We start from the raw sequence: 27,684 nt of genomic DNA on the forward strand, positions 1-27,684 counted from the left end.
GTAGGTCTCTGTGATTTGGTCTGTTATGGGCTCCCTGTCTGCGGTGAGTAGGCATGAGCGCAGTATCTCCCCAGGAGAAGCTCTGTCACACACGGATGAATCACCGAGGAAGGTGACAGCGGGCCAACAATGTGAGGGTGAAAATGTATGGGAAGAATTGGCGTTGTCATTACAAACGCGCTGCTAAGAAAGGCCAAACATGGTCCACATCAGTAATCTTGGTCCTGGGGATGCCGAGGTGTAAAAACAGCACATTCCAGCAAACCCCAAGCTACACAGTTAGTCCAAATCTAGCCCGGCTACAGAATAAGACCTTTACTTAAAAACAATTTCTCAAATTCTTAGACAATGTATTGAGCTCATCGCGTCTATCTTTTCTCACTGGTATCATCCCAATATTACCTAGTCTTCTAGGTCTTTCTAAATTCTTCTTTCATGCTGGGCATTTGGTCTTAGCCTTGGGAGACAGAAGCAGACAGATCTTTGAGTGTGAGGCCAGCAAGGTCTACACAGCGAGACCCTATCTCAAAAACAAACAAACAAAACTTTTGCCACCTTCTTGTGCATGCCTCTTTTTTTTCATCCTTCCCGGGTGCTACCTTAGACCAGTCACCATTCCCACCCATCACACCAGTTTCTGAAACGTATCTGGTCAAGAATTAATCGACCATCAAAAGTAGAAGATGCCCCTCCCCTCCCACCATGACTGTAACAAAAACAAGACTATGGGGCTCTCTGGCTGAACATTCCTCATTACTTCCTGATGAATGATGGTTTTGCTATGCTTTTTTAATCCCCCCATCATTGTCCTCGTGTGTTGGATGTGACCAAGGCATCACCACTTAAGAATCTGGAACTGAACCCGTGTTCAGTTTCTGAGCCTCTCCCTCGCCGAGCTCCAAAAATATTTTTCTCTTCTCAACACATTTCTATACCATGTTTCTGATACTAAATGTTCCCTTCTCCCTAGGACATGAGTTCTGCGCCCACAGTTCCGCTCCTCTCTGACCTTTTGCCACCGTGCCCTGCCCCTGTGGTTTTCGGTCAGCACTTGTTAAACCCTGGACCACAGGGCGAGTTCTGGGAGTGTTGTTTCACATTCTACAGAACCAGCTCTCTACGGCTCCATCGAGGTTCTCAGGACAGTAATCATGTCACAGGATTACATGGGAGGCTGACGTTAACATGCATGTATTTATAAAGCCTTCTCAAAACGTATGACATCTTTTTAATATTAAAACATGATCCTTATATTTACTGAGCCTGACTCTTGCTGGGTGTTGCAGCATTACACCTTTAGTCCCAGCACTTGAGAGGCAGAAACTGGGGAAATCTGTGTGAGTTGGAGGCCAGCCTGGCCTACACAGTGGGTTTCAGGACAGCCAGGGAGTGTAAAGAGACCCTGTCTCAGAAACTCAAAACATAAAAAAAGCTGGCTTTTAAAGAAAGTCTTACGTAGACTGAAAATATGCTATAACAAAATATAAAGTAGGCAAATAAAATGTTAGTAAAATTAGTACCCTATGGGCCAACGGGACGGATCAGTGGCAAAGTGCTTAGTGCGTAAGTGTGAGGACCCAGAGTCCAGATCTCTAGCACCCCTGTAAAAGCTGGGGTGGGGCATGAGCATCAGCCTCAGGGGGAGACCCTGCCTCAGTGAATACAACAGAGACAGCCCAGCTCAGTCTCTGGCTTGCAGACAGGCAGGCAGACCACACCACCCCCACCCCCACTTAAGAAACCCTAGTACCCTCACTCAACACTAAGTTCCTGGAAGCGTTGAGACCCCGTGGCATGGGGCACACAGATCTGGTAGAACCGTACGCGGTCCTGGAAATGGTCTGGTGTTTCAAAGGTCATGGTGCCAAGCAAGTCGTGACGCGCTCCGTAAGTGTGGGGCAACGCTGCAGTTCTCTGACAGAGTGAAAGGCCCTGTGTCTCCCGGGTCGAGATAAGGAACACTCGCTCGGGATGCTGCCACAGCCCCCATGCTCAACCAGGGCGCCACACACCCGGCTCCGAGTATGTGAAGTTTCAGAAAACGCTCCGTCTCGGAACCCTTTACAAAATGTGTTCTAATCCCATCCTTTATTTTTTAATTTTGCGCACAGCTGTCTGGCGCGCTTTTCAGAATCATGCCAGATGCTGGGTTCATCAGGAAAAGGCAGGGAAACAATGGCAGGGAAGCAATTAGAAGCGCCGAGGCTGAGGCGAGGCTCATATTAAAATGCGAGAGCGACCGTTCTGGGGAATTCCGACATGGCTCCGAGTCTGACATTTCTCTGCTGCCAGACGGTCTGCGTGGAAGGACACCGTGACGGAGGCTAGAACACACTCAAATTTATTTCTGGGGCAAATGAAGGATTAGCCGAGTTGGAACCCGCCCAGGGGTTTTATTATGGACTTGGCCGCCGTTCTGTTTGGATGTTGCAGGATCCTGTCGGCATCTAACAAAACTCAAAGAAGAAAGGCGTGTTGCCGCTCCGCTTCCGTCAAAGAATCCAGCAGCCAAGCAAGGCATGGCGCCTCAGGGCAGGGCAAGGGGGCCCAGTGGGGTGAAGGTTAATTAAGCACTCCACTGACTTTGCTCAGGGATGGATAGCGGTACTGTGCGGAAAGACTTAGAAGAGACAGCCAGAGCACGGACCCATTCTTAACAGAAAGCTACTTACGGCCGAGGCGCACTCACCTTGGGGCTGAAAATCCCAGCAGTACCTAAAATACAAGGAAGAGTGGCAGTCAGTCAGGCTTGGATATCTCAAGTTTGGTTAAGGCACCACGTCCACAGAAGAAAGCCAAAAGGAGCTTGCTCAACAGTCACAGTCATCGGCCAGAGCTTGGCTTTGTTAAAGAAAATCAAGTTGCTGGCTGCTCCTGCAGAGGACCCGGGTTCGATGCCCAGCACTCACACGGTGGCTCACACCTGTCTGTGACTCCAGTTCCAGGGGACCTGACACCCTCGCACAGACATACACGCGGGCAAGACACGTAAGATTAAGATAAAGTTTTGAAAACTGGGGATGACGTAGGAAAGAAGCTCGCGGTGGCTCATGGTCTGGGCAGGGTGGCTCTTTCTGGAGACACCTGGCTTTCCTGCACATTAAGGCACCGCTAGCACCACCGGCCTGGACAGCACCCATCGGCAGACCCCAGGACCGGGAACACGCCTTCAGCTGTGCCCGCCTCCTAAGTATGTGGGTGAGACCCAGACGGTGAAATCGGGGTTGTCTCACATTGGTAGTGGGGGAGCCCCGAAATGAAGTGGGCCCACGCAATCCACGGCACCTTCTCCTCTCCTCCCACCTTGTGAAATGACTGGCCAAACAAACCAATAAAGCCTTGGGGTCTTAAGTGCCAGGCAGCCGTGATGGAAAGGCTCACTTGTAAATCACTTCAATGGAACCTGACTTACACCCCCCCAACACAGAAACGATGTCACTTAGGATGGTTACCCACAAAAGCCCATTTAGTGCCTTCACAGGAAACTTACATTACTCTGTATTGATTTTCCTCCAGGGTACGGCCACCCTTCCTCTCGGCCTGGCTCTTCCCATCAGCCTGTGCGCTCTCACGAAATGAAGCACAGCCTCCCCTCACTGCTTCGGTCCCCTCCCTCCCCTGTCTCCATTTTCACATCCTTCCCTCCCTCTTCAACCTCCCCATCTCCTGTCCCATTTTCTCCCAAGCTCAAGAGCGCAATATTCAAACGCTTGCTCTCCTCAAGCCCTCGTCTCCCCTTCCCCAGGAACTCCATCAGCCTCGTGGGGGCGACACCTTCATTCTCTGAGCAGACCTAAAGACTTCCACACCACTAAGTAGGATGGAGGTTTCTCTCTTCTCATCTCGGCCTCTTGGGAATCTGCATCTGAGGCTTTCTAGGATGAAGAGTGTACACTTTGAAGCAAATTCTTAATCAAACCAACAGGGTCCGCACCCACAGAGGGTTCAGGGAAAGGCCGTACTCGGGCCACAGCGATGTCGTCCAGTGTCGTCATGACTAGAATTAGGTTTGGCTACATTAGTCATACCAGCCTCGCAGCTAGACTATTTCTCTGCCACTCCCGAAAGCTGTAGGAAACGGAGCTGTGCGAGATCAGCTGTGGGGAGGCGGCCTGAACGCAAAGGCGGTTTGAAGGAAGTTATTAGAGAAGACAGAGTCAGAGCAGAGAGCTGGCGTCTGCTTTTCCCAGACCCAGTCTGATCTGGTCATAGGTGAAAGGAGATAGAGAATAACAGGCTAGAGACGTGGGGCAGAGGAAGGCCGGGTGGTAGCAAGGGGAAGAGGAGAGGTGGGAAGCAAGAAGTGGGAGGCAGAAGGCTTCAACATCCGGGAAGAGGGGGTATCCGTTTAGTGTAAGGGTACAGGTACGCCAGGAAGGGCAGACATTCCGTTTAGTTGTATGTAACTCTAAGGTGGGTTAGTCTCCACCTAGCATGCTGCAGCTGATGACTGCAGGAAACTCCTTCCTGGGAAACACAGCTGGGAAGCGCGCTTTCCCAGCCCCGTGATTAAACGTACCAAGAAGCAGTAAGGACGGAAATGTTTCTTTTGGCTTATGGTTTGAGGGGAAACAGACCATCCTGGTGAGGGAGGGCACAGAACCAATCAGCAAACGGCGGCGGAAGGTGGCTGGTGGCGGGCGGGCTCAAAGGCCGCAGCTGGAAAGCAGAGAGCTCTTCAGGAAATGGCCGGGGCTCGCATCTCCCAAGGACCGTCCCCTAGTGCCCTCCTTCTACCAGCCAGACCTCCCCACAGTGCGAGTGTGGGTGTGGAGGGCGTCTCACACTCACATGAAAGCTACGACGGAGAAAGTCATCCGACAGGGGAACAGCTCCCCAAGCCCTGCCGCCTTCCCTCTGCTCTGGAAGTGACGCTCTCGCACCCTGTTCTTATCATCCCTCATCTTCTAATCCAGCGTGCAAAGAAGTGAGGGGGCTGGAGAGATGGCTCGGCGGTTAACAGCACTGGCTGCCCTTCCAGAGGACTCCGATTTGATTCCCCGCACCCACACGGTGCCTCACGATCATCTATGACTTCAGTTCCAACTTGGAATGGTGTCAGTCTGACCTCTGTGGGTATCAGCCATACATATGGCATATGGACAGGCAGACAGGCAGACATGCAGGCAAAACACCCATACACATGAAAGAAACATAAAATAAAAATAAATGAGGGTGTAAACACACCACACACACACACACACACACACAAGCACACACGCACCTCTTTCCAAAATGTTAACGACAACAATAGCAGGAACTTTGCTAATGAATATAACTTTTATTTGTTGGCTCAGAGGGGGGAGGGGAAACCGAGCCAGGAAGTAACAGTGTTTGAAAAGGCTGACCAAGCAAACTGTTAAATAAGTAAATAAGTTGGCAAGGTATTTCTTACAGATACCTATAAGACCAGCTCTGGGCAAGGAAGGAGGAGCCTGAGCTTGAGGCCAGCTCCGCTACACAGAAGGACCCTGGGAGCTGGAGAGATGGCTCGGCAATGAACAGCACTGGGTGCTCTTCCAGAGGACCCCGGTTCGATTCCCAGCACCCACATGGCAGCTCACAATGGTCAATGATTTTTCATTCCAGGGTTTCCAATGCCCTCCTCTGACCCCTGCAGCTACCAGACGTGCTTATGACGCACAGACATGCAGGCAGGCAAAACAGCCATGCCCATGGGCCAATAAACCTAGAATTCAAAAATCCAACCGAGAGTATCAAAAAAGATGACTAAGTTACAAGGATCTGATTAACGAGCAACGTGCGACTCCAGTTAACAAAACTCTATTATTAACTACCTGAAAGTTGTGACGGGAGTCGGCCTGATGGATTCTCACAATAAAAGCCACCTCGGGTGGGAGGTGATGGGTAATCAGCTTGGGTGGGAACCATCTTGCAGTGTAAATGTGCATATCAAATAATTAGCCTGTGTGTCTTAAATGTACGTAATCATGTCGAGTTTTAAAAATCTAGTGAAACTCACACGTTGAACTTGGTGTGAAGGAACATTGCTTCCTTCCTTGGCTATCCTGTCTTCCTTCTCTAAATATTAACCCATCTAAAGGAAGTTTCCTTTAAAAACAGGAGCAAACACAGCAAAAAACACACTTATTTCCCACTGAGGGCATTTTGCTTTTTTTTTTTTTTTTTTTTTAAATTAGTCTCACATAGCCCAGGCTAGCTTCAAATTCCCTACATAGCCAAAGATGACCTTGAACTACTGATCCCCCTGCCTGTATTTCCCGAGTGATGTGTATTGCTATGCCTGGTTTTTTGCTGCACTGGGGAATCAAACCCAGGGCCTTTTGTTCATGCTAGCTGGGCACTCTACCAACTGAGGGCACTTCTAAAAGGAAACTATAAAATATGAGCAACGTCAACCCTCAAGAAAGGGCCCCAGCTTATTGTCTGCTGGGCACATTTAAGGCCTCCATCTTGTCTCCTCACATGCATCCTGTGCTCGATCTTCATCACAGTCTGGAAAGTTCTGTGCTCTTGGGGAAGCATTTAGTTAAATCTGGGCAACATCTTCCCATTCCTATACTTTGCTCTGGAAACAATTCTCTTTGAACCAGAAGAGTACAACCGATCTGGAGCTAAACATTTAAACCAAGATACAAAGACTGCAAAAGAAGGGGACAGGAGAAAAAGCATACACACACACACACACACACACACACACACACGGAGCTATGTCTACCCCAAAAGCCTCTGAGAATTTCCTATCAGGCCTGTGCAGAGAGATAACAAACACTTCTTTAATCTTCCCTCTGAACCTTCGGCTTCTATAGGAAAGGGAAGCTATCAACTCCTCAGCAACGTCCACGCTCAGCCTCACCAGGTCCATGCAAATGGAATTTGGGAGTGAAAAGGAGACATGTACGGCGTGAGCAGAAAGAAGATGCCGTGTGTCCTAGTGATGGTGTATTTTCATTCAGTACAAACAAGCCTGTCTCCACATTTAGCCGGCCTGCAGAACAGGCTTTTCCATTTGCATGCAAAAATTAAATTACACGCATGGTATGGGGCTGGAGAGATAGCTCAGCGGTTATGAGCGCTGGCTGATCTTCCACAAGACACAGGTTCGATTCCCCAGCACCCACAAGGTGTCTCACAACCACCCCCTGTAACTCCAGTCCCAGGAGATATCCTTTGGCTGCTGCTGGCATCAGGCACGCAAATGGCACGCAGATCTCTATGCAATCAAATCACTCGTGTGCATGGAAAGGAAACAAATTTAAAATACGTGCATGGTAAAGTTTGCTACCCAGGATTTTTAAAGTAAAGATATTAGCAAATGAGCTTCATTCTGAGGACAGGTACAGCAAATAAATAGGACTTGTGGTGTTGAGGGAAACCAGAGCGCCAGCGGTAACCACACTGGTAGGAGTGGCAATGAAGAAAACAATGCCGAGGCCTGTTCACTGTAGAGCTACAGCCTTTCCAAACACTTCTGCCTACCTTTTCAACTTTCTTCTTCTGTTATTAAGAACATTTCATAAATGAAAGCAAGGAAAGGAAAAGCTAAAATAACTAGTCCGAGGTATTAATGAGGCAGACAGTTTCCAAGCCTAGCAACTGGCCCTGTGCGTGAGTGCGTGCGTGAGTGCGTGCGTGCGTGCGTGCGTGCGTGCGTGTGTGTGTGTCACTCTACAGCCCAGGCTGACCTACAGTTCACTATGTACCCCAGGCTAACCTTGACTATGTGTGGGATTACAGACATGCACCAGCATGCCCAGCATAGAAATTGGCTTCTAAACAAACATTTTAATAAGAGACTGCAAACATGTTCTTTGAAATCGCCACCTTAATTCGCAGGATGCATTACTAGATGTCTGCTGAAAGTGGAGCAATTGACTCTAAGCCATTAGTTTAGGTCAGGGAGAAGTGGTCAGATTCTTGACCACAAAGCCAAGCAATAAATGTGATTATGGAGAAAAACTACTGAGAGCTTTCATCTCTTGACCAGGTAATTAGACAGATCCTGATGCAGGAGGTAGACAAATAACTCTAAGTATCCTAATATTGTTGGAACTACCTCAGAAGGAAAAATAATTCCATTTTCTAATTATAATAACATCATGTACAAACCCGGTACTTAGTGTGTGCTAAGCATTATGCTATAAATACATTTCACATATTTTATTTAATCTTTATAGTAACCTTGGGAAGTCGGTATATTATTAACTCCTCGTTTTAAAACTCTCTCTCCCTCCTCCATCCCCCTCCTCAATGGTATGTGTAAGTGCAGGCATATGGAGGCCAGAGGAAGTTGAGGGAGCCAGCTCTTACTTACCTTTCACCTTGGCTTTAAAGTGGGTCTCTTGTTTTTCTCTCTCTGCTGCAGACTCTGTTCTTGGTGGGCCTCAAGCTTCTGGGCAGTTCCTGTCTCTGCACCCCATCTCCTTGGAGGAATGCTGGGATTACCCATGTCTGGCGTCCAGCTTTTGACTGGTTCCAAGCAGCAGAGCCCAGGCCAGCCAGCTTGTAGAGCAAGCTCTAGCGCCCACTGACCTACCGCCCACCCTGACCCCACCTCTACTATCTCCATGTTGCAGATGAAACCAAGACTCAGGAAGCCAAACACTTGACTGAAACATCTCAGCCTTTCAGTGACAGAACCAAGATCTGTACCCAGCTTCGAGTGTTCTAGAGCCCAAGTTCGCAAATTCCTCATCTGCTGCTTCCTTAGAGGCTACCATGCGAAAGCAAATTCAGAGCTGAAGGGAAGTTACCACCGCTTTGTCGGGCAGCAGGTTCGTGTTGCCAGATGATTAGATCACAGGTGTTCAGAGTCCACAGTTGGTCTTGAGGGGACTCAGAAGCTCCCTAAAGCTGGCGAAAAGCAGTAGGCTCTTTGTCCCTTGGAGAAAACCCCATAGGCTTCAGCTGTGTCAGAAACTCCCTCATCTCTCTGCAGCCACCAAAATGGTAAGAAGGCAAAGGAGATAGTCCGGCATCTGTGCAAGCCTGGACCCCACCAGATGAAGAAGTGCATATCTGTAATCTGGCGTGCATATCTGTAATCTGGCGTGCCCACAGTGGGAGGGGAGATGGAGACAGGAGAATTGCAAGTCCCTGAGCCAGCTAGACTTGGATATGCAGTCCAGTCTGAGAAACAGTAAGAGGTCCTGTCTCAAAAAACAAGGCAGAAGGCAAGCACCAACTCCAGAAAGTTGTCTGCTAACCTTCACACATCCACCATGGCACGCCCCTGCCTACACACACACACACACACACACACACACACACACACACACACAGGCACAGTGCAAGTGCGCATATATACTGAAACCTAATAAATTTTTTTTTAAATGATGAGACACATTGGGTTAGACACAAAAAGGACTATCCTGGCATTATAAAACTAGCAATCCAGAAAGGTCAACATCTGGGGTGCTACAAATTCAGAACACCTCGATGATTGGTTTTTATGAAACTGAAGCATTAAAAATGTTATTTTACCTGTGACTTAATATAAGGCCTATCATGCCTTCCCAGCCTTGATAAACCATCTGCTTACTCAAATCTTTCCTACAGGCTTAGGGATGCTCACATTTGAATTTCGTTCTTGGTAAGAAGGTGGCAGTCCTTTCTGAATGCATAGGCTGTCCGGAACTGCTCCCGCGCTCCACTTGAGCATCTCTTTTGCATGACACCCATATCCACACAGACCCCGAGACAAATACTGACTGACGTGTTCTGATATTAGGAATGGACTCTGAGGATCCCAGTGGACACCTGGTTGAGCTGTGCTTCAATGGCAAGTTGATAAGGCTAACAAAGCCCCTTGTAATTGACCTTGAACCATAAGCCACGTGGTAAAGGCTGACCTCACACCCAAGAGAATGGCTTTGCCCAACAGTGCTTATGTCTGGACATCCCAGATGTTTCTTGAGCTTTGAGTTCTCTGTCTACTGCCAGTGTCCCAGAACCGTTGTAGGAAGAAGGAGCAAATGGCAGAGGATAGTGTGGTCATTGACGCCCCAGAGCAGGAATGGGAAAATGGCACCATCTGGTGGAAGCCCCTGGTGGAAGCATCCGAGGCTCGGACCCCAGGGGTCCAGACACCAGCCCTAGACAAACGGCCGAAGGGAGGGAGGCCTGTGATGGCGACAGGATGTGTCATCTGGCCCTACTTCCTCCAGTGCCACTGAAAGTGCCATACCCTGTGACTGCCTGGGAGGAACCCGGAATCTCGTCCAAAAGATAAAACTTTTGACAGATGACAGTTCCGATCACTGATTAACAAATAATGTGTTAACAGTAAGACAATATGCATCTAACTCAAGCAACAGAAAGACCTGTCGTAAGAAGGTGCTGGGTCCTTTTGGGAAGTGCCATATTCCTGTGGTTCTGAGTCTACATGTGTAGGTCTTAGGAACTCAACCCAGATGACAACACGGCGCTCTCCTATTTACAGATGACCGTGGTCACAATTAAGCTCCCATCAAACAAACAAGTGGCATTATCGGATACTGACAATATAGTTCCCCATGACCCTCCCAACTTTTAAAGCTGTTCCTAGGTAATAAAAACGAGAGTACATAACGCCCTGTTTCCCAAGAGAGTCACCTATAACCTTTCACTACGTGCAGTCACTCGAAAGCCTACTCTGGAACTGGCAAGATGGCTAAGTGGGTAAAGGCACTTGCTGGGTAAGCCTGACAGACAACCTGTGGTTTGTCCCTGGGACCCATGAGAAAAATGATTCCGCAAAGTTGTCCTGTGACCTGTACATGTGTGTCATACATAGCACACACTTCCCCTCAGATCACACACACATACACACACGTGATGATAGTGACCCATTCTGGATATGAGTAGTAAGAAACTGGAAGCTCTCCGTGATGAGCCTTAGACTCTGCTTTTTGATGTGAAATAGGAAAACCCACTCCCCAGCATTTTCCCTAGCATGGGGCTAGTTCCTCACTTGAAAATCTCACTCTGCCCTCACACTCGCCATCCTCCCTGCCTGTAAGAGACAATGAAGTAATAAAAGGAAAAAAAAAAATGCTAACTGGATGCACTGTGGCAAAATTAAAGACCACAGTGTCATGTCAGAATTTGTTTTTGTCTTTCCCCCTGAAGATAGAACAGTCATTGAAAGCTGTTTGTTGTTTGCTTGTCTTTCGGGCGAGACGCTGTCCCCTAAGGACACCTCTGGCAGAGATGTGCACTGTGCTTGGGAGGCAGGCAAAGGAGGCGGTTGAGAAGCTGCTTGAAGAAGTAAAAAGGCAAGAGATTGATTAAAGACCTGGAGAGAGGCCGCGGGCAGATGTCACGGGTGAAAAGTCCGAGATGCTTCCTGGTTCCGAGCCTGGGTACGGGAGATGACAAAAGATGCTCACCCGTGTAGCGCTCCAACTGATCCTCTCATTTTAAACTTGGTCTCTGTGAGTTTTGTCATCGTTGATGGTTGGAAACTTGATCTTATTGCTGGCACCAGATTAATTCCCATCAACCACCAGGACGCCTTGCTGTGAACAACTGACAACAGTGGGATCCCGTGATGGAGGCCCCAACAGGCACTGGGCTTTACAACTGCCGGGACCTTTAAAACCATTTACCTTAGCCCTAACTCTACAAATGGGAAAAGTGACAGATACGGGAGCTGTTTAACTGCAGCACTGCACCGCAGGGACGCACTTATTTATTTCCCTGCTTAAGGGGCTTCCCTGAAGGATGGAATGTTTTTTAATGTCACGAGGCCAGAGGCTGTGGGGTCCCCTGGAGCTGGGGCTGGAGGTGGTGGTGAACCACCTGATGTGGGTGCTGGGAACCGACCTTTGGACCTCTGGAAGAGCAGTGCATGGGCTTAACCACTAAGCCATCTCCAGCCTCCCACCCCCACCCCATTCCACCACCACCACCACCACCACCACAACCATGGGAATTTGTTAAGTTCATACTGTGTAGCCACCTTAGCTTTATCTTGGGCAAAATTAGGGGCAGGTTTAAAAAATGGGCTGTTTGTTTGAAAATGAAACGGTTTCTATAAAAGTCACTTCAAATCTTCGTGGGCAAATATCTCTCTCTTTTTTTGGGATTTTCGAGACAGGGTTTCCTTGTGCAGACTTGGCTGTCCTGGGACTCACGCTATAGACCAGGCTGGCCTTGAACTCACAGAGATCCACCTGCCTCTGCCTCCCAGAGTGCTGGGATTACAGGCGTGCACCACAATTTGCACCCGTCGGGCAAATGCTTCTTACTAGCATATTTTTGGCGTTTTCCTTGCTATGAATTCGGCCGTATTATTCACTTGGTGGCAACAGTTACACACACACATACACACACACACACACACACACACACACACACACAAAATCTAACTTCAATTTTTCAGGAGTCATCCAGGCAATCCACAGTGTATTTTACTCCACTCCCTCTGAGGCTACAAACGCTGAGTCCATTCTCTCCATAACCACGAGCTTAATAAACGCCTGCCATTTTCCAGAAATTCTGTGAGGGATTAAGGGTGTTTCTCTCTCTCTCTCTCACACACACACACACACACAAAGAGAGAGAGAGAGAGAGAGAGAGAGAGAGAGAGACCAGTTTGTCTAAAACAGTCAAATTGTGTGGAAGTTGTGTGACTGATCCAGAACACCAAAACGATAAAAACCGGGACCCAAAAGAGCCCGGGCCTGGATAATGCCGGAACCTGTCCTTCTGCAGATAAAGAACACTGAGGGAGGGTCTGGGATCAGACAAAAGCAGCAGCCGGACAGGATAGGGCAAGGGGGTCATAGAGAGGCCAGGCCCAGGCAGTAGAGAGAAACCAGGCCAGTTAGTAGGAGCAGAAGGCAGAGGCCGGCTCAGCAGGTATGTTTGTGGAAGGGGCCGGGCAAGATACTTACTGAGCTCCAACCCAAAAGCCTGTTTTCCTCTTGTTGGGAGGTAAAGCCTGAAAGGACTAGGGGTTGGTACTGAGGAAAACGGAAGCGATTGCTGACCCGGAGCCCGTGAACTAATTGCCAGCGTCATTAAGTGCTCCTCTGTGGTTGGAGTCCAGGATTTACTGTGGTGGCAATTTGATCACATCATTTTTCTCTGGCCCCAATTAGCTGCCCAAGCATGGGAGCAGAGAAGGTGGAGAGCAGAATCTATCAAGGTTAGGACTTTTCTAGGCCTGTGAGGTAAAGAGGTGAGAGTAGATAAGAAGACTAGAGAAGCAAGCCACGGAGCTCAGGCTGCCTGGAGAAGACACCAACCGTGGGAGACCTGACAATAGGGCCCATCCTTGCTAAATAGCTTGATGTTAGTTAGTTAAAACCTTCTGAAGCAGGAGAGACTGCAAGTCTATTCTCCGTCAAGAATAACTTCCCTTTGTTTCAAAAGTCCCCAAATCTCTCCTGCTGTTGTGTCCCCTGTGCCAATGTTTGACACCACCATCCACTCAGCTAGAACTCAAGAATCGCTTCTGCCTTTCTCCGTTGGTTTATACACCCCATAAGCCCCCAAGCCTACTTCCTTATTGTCCTTTTAACCCGTATCTACAGACACTGGACCCATCCTTTCAAGCCCTCAGACTGCACCAAGACATCCAGGATAGCCGGATGTTAAGTGATCCATCTGCCGTCATCTTGCTCCTTCTGACCCTTGTATCTTCAGTGCTGATGGAAAGGGTGATGTAGCAACTGTGAAGAGCCAAGGCTTCGCAGAAGGCCTGGTCCGGAGTCCTAGCTCTGTCTTTTAATTGTGAGACCTGAGATACAGACCTCCTCTCCTCATCTTTAGGAAATTTAAAAAAAAAAAAAAAAAAAAAAATCATTCCTGTTTCTTATAATTCTTGAGAATTAACAGAGACAGTCCTCCTGAGGAACTGAACATCAGACCTGGCACCTGGCAGGCCCCTAATCAACATCAGCTGTTCATGTCATTAGCACATCATTATTCTAATGACCTAAAAGGCTTCAGATCCTTCAATGCCGCATCCCAGCTCTCAGGGAACAAAGTCTCCCGCTCCCATTTCTGCTATCGCGTGTCTGCAAACACTCGCTGGCACTTTGAGGTGCCAGCACTGCAAACAGTCAGCTCAGTCTCTCGTGGTAGCTGCACCCCATGGCGTACCTGTGCACTCCGCCCCCTGCCTTACCCTCTCACGGCCCGTGTCCTTGGGCTGGAAGAGGAAGCGGTAGAGAGCTGGTGTTCGAGAAATGCCTGCTAAGTCGGAAACAGCAAGAGCTCTCTGAGCACCAAGCAGCCGTGCGCTACATCTCAGGGAGAGGGGACAGTGCCAGAGAGGCAGTGTGCCCCAAGGCATGCTATAGACCAGGCTAGAGCATAGATTTATCCCAAATGAGACAAATGTGGGGTGCCTTCATTTCCCCTCTCACGATACTCACACGAAGGCAAGAGGGGAAGAAAAGGGGGCAGCAGGAGGAAACTAAAATCAAGAGTGTTTTGCTAAATCAAAAATCTTCATCAGGTGGCTAGGTATAATGACACACACTTGCAATCCCAGCACTCAAGAGGCTATGGTCAGAGGGTTACAAGTTCAATACCAGCCTGGGCTCTATTCTAAGACCCTGTCTCATGAACAAACAAACACAAACAAACAAGCAAAATAACAAACAAATTCCTCAATCCAAATAAAGAGGGGTGGGTTTTTTTTTTTTTTGCTATTGTTGTTGTTACTTTCTTCCTTCCTTTGTTCCTTCGTTCCTTCGTTCGTTCCTTCCTTCCTGCCAAAGTCTGGCTTCAAAGGCTAACCACAAGATGACCAGCAAAAGCATGCTTCAAAAGACATGACCGAAGACGCACCGAAGTAGCAAGTGTCCAATATATAAATACAATCAATTTGTTTCCTCATTAAAAACCTTCATGAAGAAAATGATTTAATACAAACGCTAAAGCTACTGACACAGATTAATTGAAAAATAACAACAGACTTCTAATTAAAGACATAATATTGTTTCCCTCCCTCACATTTCACACACACAAAAAAAAAATCTGAATAAACAGACGAAAGCAGACTGTAGAACGAAGGCTTTTATCAGTCACACCAAAGGATTGCTGAAATTTTCGTTAAAACTCCTATTCTTCTGTACACACGCTCTTTTGGTTAAGAACAGAGACGAACATACAGGAATTCAGAAGTCATTTTTAAGCGATTTCTCGTAGCTTTCCTCCCTTCGCCCTCAGCCCACTTACTGATTTGTCTTCACCCTCTCCCGCTCCTCCCTTTTTTCCTTCCTTACATGGTTCCACACTAACTCATCATTCTTTCCCATTGATTTCTCGGTGCAGACCTGTCGCCATAGGAGCTGCATCGCGTCTCCGTTCCCTAAATCATCGAGCATGGGGCAGGCTTTGATCACCATGGGACTGTGATCACAACAGCATGGACTGATGAGCCCAACCAGGTCTGCGGCTCTAACAGTGCAGGCCAGAGGCCCCTGGTGGTTCAACCACAGTCGATCTCGGGCCTTCCAGATCTGCCCTACCTTTGAGGGATTCTCTGCTATCAGAAATGTGGAGAGATGGGGGCCAGGACACTGTGAAAACAGTACGTAAGCACACGCTCAGTTCCTGACCCCAGGAGGCTGGAATACTGTCAGCCTCCAGCAGGCCCCAGTCACAATGACAGGCCCTTCCACCGCCTGGCCAACGGCCTCTGCTTGCAGTAAAACCTCCCTTCCTTCAGCTGAGGACTGGGGAGACCATTCAGGGAGCAGAATGCCTGAGATGCAAACATGGCGATCAGAGTTTGGGGTCTCCAGAACCCACATAAAGCGAAAAGCAGTAGGGCAGGTCTGTGATCCTGGCACTCCTCCAGTGAGATGGGAAGTGGAGGCAGGAGGATCCCCAGAAGTCGGTGGGCCAGCCAGTCTGGCATGTACTGTAGCAAACAAGAGACCCTGCTTTAGACACAGTAAAAGATAAGGGTCTATACTCCAGGTAGACTCAGCTTAATCTCCTCTGGCTGCCCTCTAACCTACAAACGTGCTGTGTCACGCGCACATGCACACATGTACACGCACATACACACATGTACTTTGTCAATTACTGCCTGTTAAGAAAATTATTATTATTATTGGTTTTTCTAAACAGAGTCTCATTGTATCCCTGGCTGTCCTGGAACTCTCTCTGTAGACCAGGATGGCCTCAGAGATCACCTGCCTCTGCCTCCCAGATGCTGGGATTAAAAGCATGTGCCACCACCGCCTGGCTGCTAAGAAAAATTTGAAAAGGTCATCCCAGTTCACAGATAAGCTATGTTCCAAAAGTTCGTTTCTAGACGCTTGGACTTTGCCCCATGAAGCAAAATAATGGACAGTAGTAAGTTGTCAGGGCCAGATTCAAAGATCTAGTCAATTTTGGTAACCAGCCAATCAAAACCTGACGCACCGCACAAAGACCGCCCTTTAGAACGTCTCTGCCTACAAGCACAAAGGTCACCAAATGCTGCACATTACATATAAAATGCTGTATGTTACATATAAACAGCATTTTACGAACCTCACTAAAGCCGGAACCCAACAGAAAGAGCAGAAAAGAAGGGTTTCCTCATTTTTCTGGACATAGGAACTGGGAAAACCTTCGACATTCTTTTTCCACCTCCAGCCTCCCGCTGTCTCAACCCTGATGCCAAAGACCCCAAAACTGTCCAAAGCTCCACAAAGCTCCCTTCCTTGACATACCCCTCCCCAGCCCCTGCTTTCTCCCTCAAACCCAGCCCAAAGGCTCCATGATTTGGGTTCCATCTGTCTCTTTACCCATGTTTCCCATGATGATTTGATTCCAAGGCACCCCTCAACTCTATGTTCTCTGCATCTGGGCACATGCTATTTCTGTGTGCAATGGATCTCACCAACCACCCCCATGTCTTTTACCACGGCCAGTCTGTGATGCCAGCTCACAGCTGACCGCTTTCTCCAGCCCTCCGACCAGAAGCTGGCTGCTTCTCTGAGCTTTTCCAAAACTACCTGTCGGTCCTCTTTCTAAAGCCGTGGCCTCGATGTATCCTGAATTTTAGTTACAATCAGGTTGTAAGTTTCTTGGAAATATTTGTTGAGTATCTGTTACTAACTGCTGTTGTGTCAGACACCTTCAGGTGCATAGCAATGACCCTACAAATTAAGAGTCTTATATAAGCATTGGGTTTCTCTGGCCCTGAGGCCTGTGTGGTGTTTGCCATACAGAAACAGTTTGTACATAGTACATGCTCAGCAAACTTATGTTGAGCCAGTAATCGAAGAAACTGCTATTATTCATTTTGACGTTGACACTGAAAACCAAGAATACGTAAGATTCAGCAGTCTGTACTTTTCAGAAGTGACTGGGAAGTGCCAGTTCATTACACCTTCTACGAACCAGCCAAGTCTCAGTGAAGGCTGGACAAAAATCCCAATCCCAGAATCCTACACTGTGCTACCCTGAACGTGACTTACTTCTTTGAAGTTTCCATTTTGTTGTCTGCTAAACGAAGACCCTCCATGGTGTCTGCCTGGCATGCCCGCTGTAGAGGCTAAATCAAGAAGCTAATTTGTGGAAGGCTAGACCCAGTGGGTGATACGTGCATGAGGAGAGGTGACTGCAAGTGTCACTCTTCTGCTGCAGGTGGGACAGCCTCTGTCTTCTTCATCCTCTCCGAGGACTCGGCCCTGTGTTGTTCTGAGCCCCGGGGTGTCTAACTGGCGCTGTGTACTGTGCGTAAGCGTGGCTCAACACGCCGTCCGACCACTGACTGTCCTTTCTTCCTCATTCTCTTAGAAACTGGGAGCATCTGTCGAAGCATGATAAATGACACGGGGCTGGAGAGACGGCTCGGTGACTGAGCACAGACTCCTCTTGGGCAGGACCTGAGTTTGGGCCCCGGCACTCATGTCAGGCAGCTCGCAGCCGACAGCCCTGGCCTCTGCGGGCACCCACACTCGTGTGCACACATCCACACAGAGATACACACAAATACACATAATCAAAAATACATTCTAAAAATTTAATTTTTTATTTAAAAAAAAAATGAAACATAAGGGGATGGAGAGATGGCTCAGAGGTTAAGAGCGCTGGCTGCTCTTTCCAGAGGTCCTGAGTTCAATTCCCAGCAACCACACGGTGGCTCACAACCAGCTATAATGAGACCTGATACACTAAATAAATAAATCTTTAAAAAATGAAAAATAAGGCATAAAACATAGAGAAATTCCACAAACCTTAAATCTTCAAGTGTTTCCTTTCCCAGACTCCAGCCCAGGTTTCTTCCTGTGCCTCTTTTTAAATTAATTTTTAAAGTAGCTTGTTCTTTGATAATTTCACACACATATACAATAAATTCTGGTCCTACTCATCCCCTTCCATCCTTCCAATCCCCACCAACTCCTGCTCCCAGCAAGCCTCCTTCCCACTATTAGGTCTATTTTGGTTTTATGGCCTACAGGGCTTCTCCGGGGCCTCCTGAGAAGGGATGAATATGGAGACAACCATTGCAGCATGAAGCATAAATAACTCATCGGCAGCTACATCACCAAAGACGCTGACTCTCCCTCAGGGAGCAGCCGTCAACTGCCAATAGTTCCCTTAGGAAGGACCTGACCAAGTGCTTCCCTCGAGTGCCTCCCCGATCCATGGCTGATGGGCCTAGTCTTGTACCTGACCCATGAATATGCAAGCTATGAGTCCGTGTATATTACGGCCCCGTCATGCCTGTGGCGGTTGGAATAAGAATGGCTCCCATGGGCTTGCTCATGTAGTTCAGTGCTTGCTTGGTCATTGGGGAATGGTACCATTTGAAAGGGTTTAGGTGCGGCCTTGTTGGAGGAAGCGTGTCCCTGGGGGTGGGCTTTGGCATTTCATAAACTCAACCCAGGCCTAGTGTCTTTTCCTGCTGCCTGTGGCTCCAGAGGGAGAACTCCCAGCTACTTCTCTGGCACCATGTCTTTCCACACAGAGCCATGCTCCCTGCCACCATGACAACGGACTAAATCTCTGAGACTGTAAGCCAACCCCAGTCAAATGCTTTCCTTTCTAAGAGCGACCGTGGTCATGGCATCTCCCACAGCAATAGAACACCACTGGGACAATGCCAAGGACAGGGTTTCACAGCCCTCTGCCCTACCCTCCAGGTCTCACAGTCTCTCCACTCCCTCTTCTTCAGTGTCCCCTAAGTCTTGAAAGTGGTGACGTATGTGGTTGTCCCGTTATGGAGTGAGCACTCAGCAACCACTTATTCTCAGTCCCACGACGGCTGCAGGATTTGCTCATTTTGGGGGGGGAGGGAGAGGCAGGAAATGAAAAAGTTAGAAGGAAACTACCGGACAGGACTGAAAACTGAACAACACGAAACTTCTTAACTTTCTAGCTGAGTTAGTATTTTAAAAGAGGATGTTAAGCATCAGTGATCCCTTAAGTGGCAAAACCTCCGCACACAAAATAAATTAAAGCCAAACATTTGAGGCCTCCTGAGAGAGACATCTATGAGTGAGGTGTCCGTGATGCCTCTGGCCGCTCCGTGGTCCGAGAGCTGCTCGGAAGACAAGGATGTTCCGTGTAACACTGTCTTGATCACCTGGCACTGAGCCCAATGTAAACAAATAGCCAATACGTTTTGTTAAGTAGGTTAACCACTTCCACCCTGTAATCTTCACCCCTGCTTTCAGTTCGTTCCGTTTCTCTTTATGACCAACATAAAAATCAATCACGGTGACTGATGTTTCAAGAAGGAGGAAGTGAATGGTTTACTCAAACACCAGCACTTGGAAAAGTGGTCGGACAAATACAAATGCTTTGCTAAATAGGCTTCGAGAGTGCTGCTAATCCCCTTCTAATGAAGAATTCATCCTGTGTTAGCTCAAAGGGATAACAGCTCAGGAACGGAAGTTGCTCTGTCAGTGATACCTCATTTCATGTGGGCTCTGACAGTGAACTTCCTTTACTTGAAAAAAAAAAAATCCCCAACACATTTTAGAACAATCATCACCGAGTAGTCAAAGGACAGCATTTCACATGACTCAAAATGAATTTCATTTGTGTGTGTGTGTGGTTTAAGGCCTAGAGCAAAACACCTCCAGACACAGCTGCTTGTTCACACAGAGGGCCCCAGGCCAAGCTGCACAGCCACGGCTCATCTTCTCCAGCTCCGTCCGCTTCAGCACCACCTGGGAGCCACATTTCTTTCAGAGCTTCCATCTCTGCCCCCTTTTAAAATCGTGAAGGACTTTAATATTAGTAACTTGTTATTAAATAAATAGTCACCGTAGAGAGTTAGAAAATACAAACAAACAAAGGTTAAACTCCACTTGCCAGAAATTACTACCACGGACATTTTGACCTTTTTGTTTGTTTGTTTTCAGAGATTTTTTTTTTTCACTGTGAGATTTAATATATTTTTTTCAACCTACGCTTTCACTTATAGACTGTCGGTCAGTATCGGTGACTGTCCTGTAGCATGGATGACTACATTACTGTTCTGGGAAAGGTTTGCTCTTTTAACAAAATGGAGGAACAAAAGAACCTGGAATCAACTAAAATGGTGCTGAGCCGAGGCAGAGAACAAAAGAGGATTATGCTGACATGATGGTGGCGCACATCTTTAATCCCATCACTCATCGGACAGGAGAAGGTCTGTGAGCGTGAGATCGGCCTTAGCTGCATAGTGAGGCCCTGTTTTAAAAAGAAAGAAAGAGAGGAAGGAAGGAAAGAAGGAGTGAGGGAAGGAAGGAAGGGAGGGGAAGAGGAGGGAAGGAAGGCAAAGATGGAAGGAAGATAGGAAAGGAGGGAGGGAGAGATTAGACAATACTCCTGAAGGTTAATGGTCAGCCAGGGACAGAAGGGCTACAAACAGGGACATGCATTGGGGGTAAAAGTCAGCAGGCCTTGTTTGACAGAGGAGAGAGAGAGAGAGAGAAGTTAGGAGTGACTCCCATGGCTCTGAAAGCCTAACCTAGGGATAACACAGGAAGACTCAAGGGTGAGTGGAATACAACCAGGCCAGTCTTGGGCACTCCACAGTTAGAAATCTTCCAGCAACAGGAACAGAAAACCTGGTTGTCAGGGTTTTAGACATGTAAAGAGGGGGCTGTGTTGCCCTGGGAAACAGAATGTCTGGAAACCCAGCTCTTCCCACCTTCCCAGGTAATACCAAGAGCAGTGTCTACAGATCGCTGCTCTGTGTCAATGGGCTGCTATCTCTCAGGTAAGGACTTTCCTCAGACAGACTAGGAGGGGCCTTTGCCTTACATTTCTGTCACCCAAAGTACGTTCCCTGGAAACTCTAGGACAACCAAAGTGAAATGGTTGACATCATGACTCATCCCTGGGCTGGAAGGGCGGACTGTGGCTGCCGAGTGGGAAACAGGAGGGGCTCTCACAGCGCTGGGAAGCCTGAGGCTCCATGAAACACCCAGTATGCTGCCTGGTGCCTCAAAGATGAAACTGCGGCTGAGCCGTAGAACTGGGCGCCCGGGGTGGGGCAGGGCAGGGCAGGGCAGAGCAGGGAGGGGCAGAGCAGGGCGGGGGGGGGGGGAACAAGCCTGGGAAAAAAGAGTTGGAGGAGGACAGAGAGGGAAATTGGGCTCAAGCAAGAGCCTAAAGAAAGAGCCTAGACATAGTGAAGGAAAGGGAGGCTCAACAGTGGGCCGTTTCTGAGCAAGGGGAAGTAAACCAAGCTGTCAGATGCTTGGAAGACCAAAGATAAACACGGGCAGCATCATGCGGATGTGGCAAACTGAAGTGACTGAACCATCGGGAAAGTTTTTTGTTTGTTTGTTTGTTTGTTTGTTTTTGAGCAGAAGCTACATTAAAAGGTGGCAAACAACTGAGGGTGTACCAGAGAAGAGGAAACCAGAAGAGGACGGTCTTAAATTCAAGATGTCCCCTCTTCGCCACATCTCTTTGAAATCAAGCGAATGTGTGTAACGTGTTTTTAACCTGAGGGCGGATCTCAGCACATCTGCCTGACGTTCAACGAGATGTGACCTGGAGGGGACGAGCTGAAAGCAAAAGAGGTGGGCAGAGGCAGGAGCAGAGTAACCATGACATGGTGGATCAACACTTCATTCCCAGGCAGGGCATGGTGGTGCGCTCCTTTGATCTCAGTCCTTGGGAGAAGAGGCAGTCAGCTCTGTGGTTTTAAGGCCAGCCTGGTCTACACAGTGAGTTCCAAGTCAGCCAGAGTAAGACCCCATCTCAAAACAAACAAACAAACAAAAAAACTCAAACAAAACAGGTAGTGGTACCCACAGATTGGGGACCCGGTGGGGTCTGGTTGCAAAAGGTCATGAGTTCAAAAGGATGCAGGGGAGAATTCAGAAGACAGCCATGAGGGAATAGAAGGGGTGACAGAAACAAGGTGTGCCGATGAATAGAGTAAGTAGCCAGAGGCAGAGGGCTGGTGACAGTCACAGAGATGAAGGGAGTGGCCAGCGGGTACGCTCCCATGGGACTCCAATATGCAGAGGAGAATCTTGCAGCTTTTCCTCATAGATTCAATCAGAACATTAGATCCAACTCAGTAGGACTGGTGAGCTGGACCCTCAGATTCTGCATTGCCAGGTTTCCAGGAGAAGCAGAGCGCTAAACACGAGCCCTCGCTTCATCTTCTCCATTTTCACCGTTCTGACACTCTTCCGTCCGTCTCGGCGGAAACTTTCTATCCGCCTATCCATTTTCCAACTCCATATATTTATAAAGATATGATTACAAGATCATATATTTTTTACAATCATGTATTTACATTTAGATATAATCTCTATTTGTAAAGAGCCCGGAGCGGGAGGTGGGAGGCGTGGAAGGGAAGCAACTGTTAGCTAGACACACTCCCCAAACTTGTCAGATAGCTATGTGGTGTGATTAAATGCACCTGAGGACCCCCCGCTGCTCCAAACAGGGCACCTAAGTATTCGGTAAGAGGAGAAGAAGCTGGGAACAGCAATTAATTCCGGTTACACCATATGGTCGTACAGAGCACTGGCTGGAACCTGAAAACTTAATTTCACCAGAGTCACACTTACTCTGAATTTTAATCATTTTTTTTTTGTATCAGCAAACATATGTCTGCCAGCCTGCTCCATTTACACGAAATTCTGAAGCGTAATCATGCCGCGCACCCCAAAGTGATCGCTTTTTCCCAGATGGACTTGAGCTCTCTCTCCTGCAGGGTTCTCACAGCAGAGTAGCTGCTGGCAGCTCCTGTTTCATCTCTTTGTTAAATAAAAATCTCCAACAGGTTGTTTTGTTTTGTTTTTCAAAATATTCTTATTTCCTTTTACGTGTATGGATACTTTGCTTACACATAAGTCTTTAAGCCAGAAGAGGGCATAAGCTTTCCTGGAACTGGAATTTCAGACAGTTGTGAGGTGCTTTGTGGCACTGGGAATTGAACCTAGGTCCTGGGAATTGAACCCAGGTCCTCTGCAAGAGCAGCCCAGTGATCTCAGCCCCTGAGCCACCTCTCCAGTTCCCCCTAAAGTTCTTTCAATAAGTAATATCACTTCCATCCCCTCCATTTGCATCAGCATCCTACAACGGCGTGAGTACAATATTTTCTGGTCCTGCATCCCACAGCCCTGGGCCGGCCTCTGGAGCCCTCCTCCCTGGGATCTCCCAGCAGAGGCGCTCACGCAGCCATTTGCTGCACTTTGCTTCTCCCGAATGGAGACGTTATCGGTTTTCGAGGCAGACTCCATCCCTGTCCTCTCAGAACCGGCATACCTTCATCTCCTGTACATCTAATAACCTCAAGATAAGGACAGGAAAAGAATCGGGTTTGGTTTTGTGAACGCTCATCTCCGGGTGCTTGAGAGACCGTCCTAATATCCCCCGAACATGTTTTAGTGATAACATTTACTGCACTTGGGGCCAAAATGATTTTCTGCCACTTTCAATTCTAGTTCAATAAAGGAATAAGGGCTTTGTTTCTGACCTCTGTCATTTTTAATACCATAAAATGATTTAAAAAATGTAAAATTGACTTCCATTTCCTACTGGACTACCAATCTCATATTAGCTTTCCTTTTATCAAATTTATGAGAAAAGTCAGAAATTGCCTTTCCTTAAAAAAAAAAAAAAATCAAAATTTCAAGATCTCCTGGGCAGAATGTTTGAATTGAATTTCAGCTCTCAATAATTGCTGGCCTAGAAGTTCTGAAGAAGTATAGAAGTTAGCTACTTTCTGTTACTTATCTCAGTAATAACAACCTAGAGGGTTACCCCTGAGCTCAAGATCAACCCAAAATAATAAGGTTATTCCTAGAAAACCATCACTCTTAAAAACCTCAGATATGTGCTATTACATTTCAAATTAAGGAAGTCTGTGATTTTTCTGGGACCACAGTGAATAAGGCCAATGGTTTCTAAATGGCTAAGACAAACCAAGTGTATATTTTTATAATGTTATATAATACACTGTATATTTGGATGATATCACGTTTAAAAAAACTTTTAAATCTGCATAAGAGTTGAAAGAGGCCCCATATCTGGCCACAACCTAAACTCATATTTCATTGCTTATTATTTTTGCTTGGTTACATAGTATCCATCCATCCGAGTTATACTAACATAAGCACTGTAGTTTATTCTGTCCACAAACACTTTGGATGACTATAATTAACTAGACTTCATCAATTGTCAATAATTCTTTTGAGCCAATAATCTTTTGAAAGACGACATTTCATTTTTAATGATTTAGCTGAATAAATTAACCAATTAGACATCCTGAATTCTACATCTTAATCTTTTATTAATTCCGCCACTTTGAGTAATGTCCTGGGCATCGCTTCTCTCATCAACAAAAACACAAAAGCGCTTGGTAGATATGATAAGTCCCAAATCACAAAATGTAAAATGGGCCTTGTGGTTAGGGTAGGATTCGCAAATGAGTCACTCGTTAATTAGAGAAATAGCTAATTGGAGGGCATGTGAGCACAAATGTTTTTTTTTTTTTTTTTTTTTTTGGTAAATTATAGTAAAAACCTTCACAAGATGCACAAAGTCAAGAGGGAGCTTGAGTCTAAAAGTTTCATTCTTCCTTCCTTACACCGGCCACAGCATGTTCCCAGCAAAACTACTGGAAGCTGAGTTGACTGGGTCACTCTAAGTACAGATTCCATAGCTCACGGCACTGGCGTCGTATTGGAGTCTCCTTGCTTTGCAAAACCATAATAGTTCCACTGTCTTATAAACTCCCCATTCATCGCCTGACTACACCAGTTGCAGACAGGGGCAGCTGTTCCCCCACAGGCTGTTCCCTTAAACCGATTTTACCCCCCTTCAGAAGTTTGGCTCTGGAAGGGGCACTCTTTGAAACCTGGAAAATCAAAGCCATTGCCAGGCAGCGCTGAGCATTTTGAAAGAAATATGAAGAAAGGACCTCAGCCCTGGGGCGACAGGCTGAGATCTTCCCAACCGGGTCAGCAGTCGGTCTGTAAAACATCCCCATTGCCAAGGAGCTGGTGACATCTTGTGTAAATCAAAACAAAAAAAAAAAAAAAAACTTGAAGCCCTGAGATAGCTCATTTCCATTTTAAATGCACGGTGGTTAAATATGGATATGAGCAGGCACAGGCTCCCGTGGGATTGATTTTTCCCATCTTCTCTGAGCCCTTTGCCGAGCGTGATAAGGACCAGGTTCATTATCAGCCCTGCTAGCGCTGCACTTCAGGAGACAAGATGAGGCTACACGGTGGGAGGACAGATCCACAAAGAAGAAATGACTCGCGCGCTCCGTGCGATGATAAAACTCCACGTTAGGCTCAACTCATTTTAAACAGAATCATGAAACCCAATGAAATCCCAAGAAGTGAAGTTTCCTCAGTCATTTTTTTCAGACTGAAAAAAATAAATAAATAAAAATAAAAAAGAAAGACAGACCAACATAGTGGCATCCTAAAAGGAATCAAACAGAGCTTTCAAGGTTTGGTTAGCAATGCTTGCTTGCTTTTTAAACACACAATAAACATTTTTTTCTCGTAATAATGCTTGCATTTTCATAACATTTGTTTTTATTATAAATAGTAATAATAAAAAGACTCTGAAAGACCATCTGGAAAGGGAGCTAAGGTCGTCACTAGAACCTTCAAGAGAGTCAGTCAAGGTTATAGAAAGAACATCAGAACAAAGGGCCTGGCTCCTGTCAGTTGGCGTGAGCTTTCTTGTGCCTCCCTCCCCTCTGCTCAGTTTCACTGCCACACACAAAGTGGTTCCTGGGTGGGTCCATACCAGAAATAAGGGAAGCATGCAAATTACAGAAAACCACAACCAGGAAGGCTCCAAGCCACAAGGTTCCTGGAAACCCACAATCAGATGAACGGTAGAGAGGCATTTTCCCCCCCCACTGGCCTTTGATAAGCAGAAAAACACAGCATAGCTCTGGGACAAAAGTCTAGCTGGGGACCTAATGAGACTTAAATCAAGGGCAAAGCAAACGGTCATGAAATGAAGACGGCGCTTCCATACAAATGATCTTCTCACACAATGTACGGATTAAGGATCTCCACAAACAGACAATCGGAAAGCCTCATGCATTAAAAATTTGACACTGAGGATTTTCTGAGACAAAGACAAATCCATACCAAGTAGATAATAGGAAGGTCCCTGGGTGATAATGAAGACTCACATTCTATGAAGAAGAAAGCAAACCTCAGAGACCTGACTTATTAGCTGAGAGGCATCGTTCAGCCTATGGGGGAGATTCTAATGGCTGAGCCCACCTGATGGGTACAGGGCATCACCTGCCTGATGGCTGTGTCACACTGCAGAATCCTTTCTCCCGCTGTTCCTTCCTCTCTCTCTCCCTCTCCCCCTCCACCTTTCTCTTTTTAAGATGGGGTCTCATGATGTTGACCAGGCAGGCCTCAAAAGCCTGGGCTCAGGCTCTCCTCCTGCCTCAACTTCTTGAGAGGAGCTGGGACTACAGGGCATACATGGCTGCATGCTGACCCTAGATGATCTGGGAATCACTACGATGCTAAGGTTGTCTATCTGCCTCTGCCTCCCTAGGCCTGGGATTGTAGAGGTGCCTCACCCGGCCAGCTCCTTTTTTTATTCTTTTCTTTTTTGTTTCATAATTTTATGCATGTATTTACTCTGATCCTGACCCCACCACCACCATGCCACCATTCTTCTCCTATGTGCCTTTCACCTCTGCTTCCTCACAGGTTCCCTTCTTACGTTCAGGATCTTTTTCCCTCTTTATTCTCAATGGAACACATTTTTCTGTGGAAGGAGCTCAGCGTCCGGGAAAACTAAAAGATCCTTTTCCCCTGAACTTCAACCTAAAATCCTAAAGACACAAAATTAAAAGATCATGAGCACAGTTTTATTACAGGGTAATTATTCAGAGCTACTAAGGGCTCTGTTCCTTATTACCTGTAAAAGCACTGTCTCAGAAGACATTTTCTGTCTTCCAAGTTGAAAGACTTAAAGGAACGCCTTGGGTCTGGGTGGGTGTGTAGAGCGCTTTGGCAGGAAACCCTGGGCTCAGTTCCCAGCACCACATGAAACCAGCTACTGTGGCTTATGCCTGTAAGCCTAGCACTTGGGAGGTAGATGCAGAAGAATCAGAAGTTCAAGGCCATCCTCAAATACATAGCAGCTTTAAGGCCAGCCTGGGCTACGTGTGACCCTGTCTCTTAATAATAATAATTGGGCCAACTCAGCAGCACTTGTACTAAAATCAGAATAAGATCAGCATGGTCCCTATGACCACAGATGACATGCAAGTTTGTAAAAGATCCCAACAGAGAG

General features: G+C 47.2%; 1 protein-coding gene across 2 annotated transcripts in view; it reads right to left on the minus strand.

The window, feature by feature from the left end:
- Skap1 (src kinase associated phosphoprotein 1) overlaps nt 1–27,684 on the minus strand; it is a 282,046-nt gene that overhangs the window by 223,726 nt on the left and 30,636 nt on the right. For both annotated transcript variants that reach the window (XM_060386869.1, XM_021642009.2), the window contains exon 3: nt 2,690–2,715. In XM_060386869.1, coding sequence (XP_060242852.1) covers nt 2,690–2,715 — 26 coding nt within the window. The remainder of the gene's footprint in view (nt 1–2,689; nt 2,716–27,684) is intronic.

This window comes from Meriones unguiculatus, chromosome 7 (assembly GCF_030254825.1).
Source record: "Meriones unguiculatus strain TT.TT164.6M chromosome 7, Bangor_MerUng_6.1, whole genome shotgun sequence".
NCBI lineage: Eukaryota > Metazoa > Chordata > Mammalia > Rodentia > Muridae > Meriones > Meriones unguiculatus.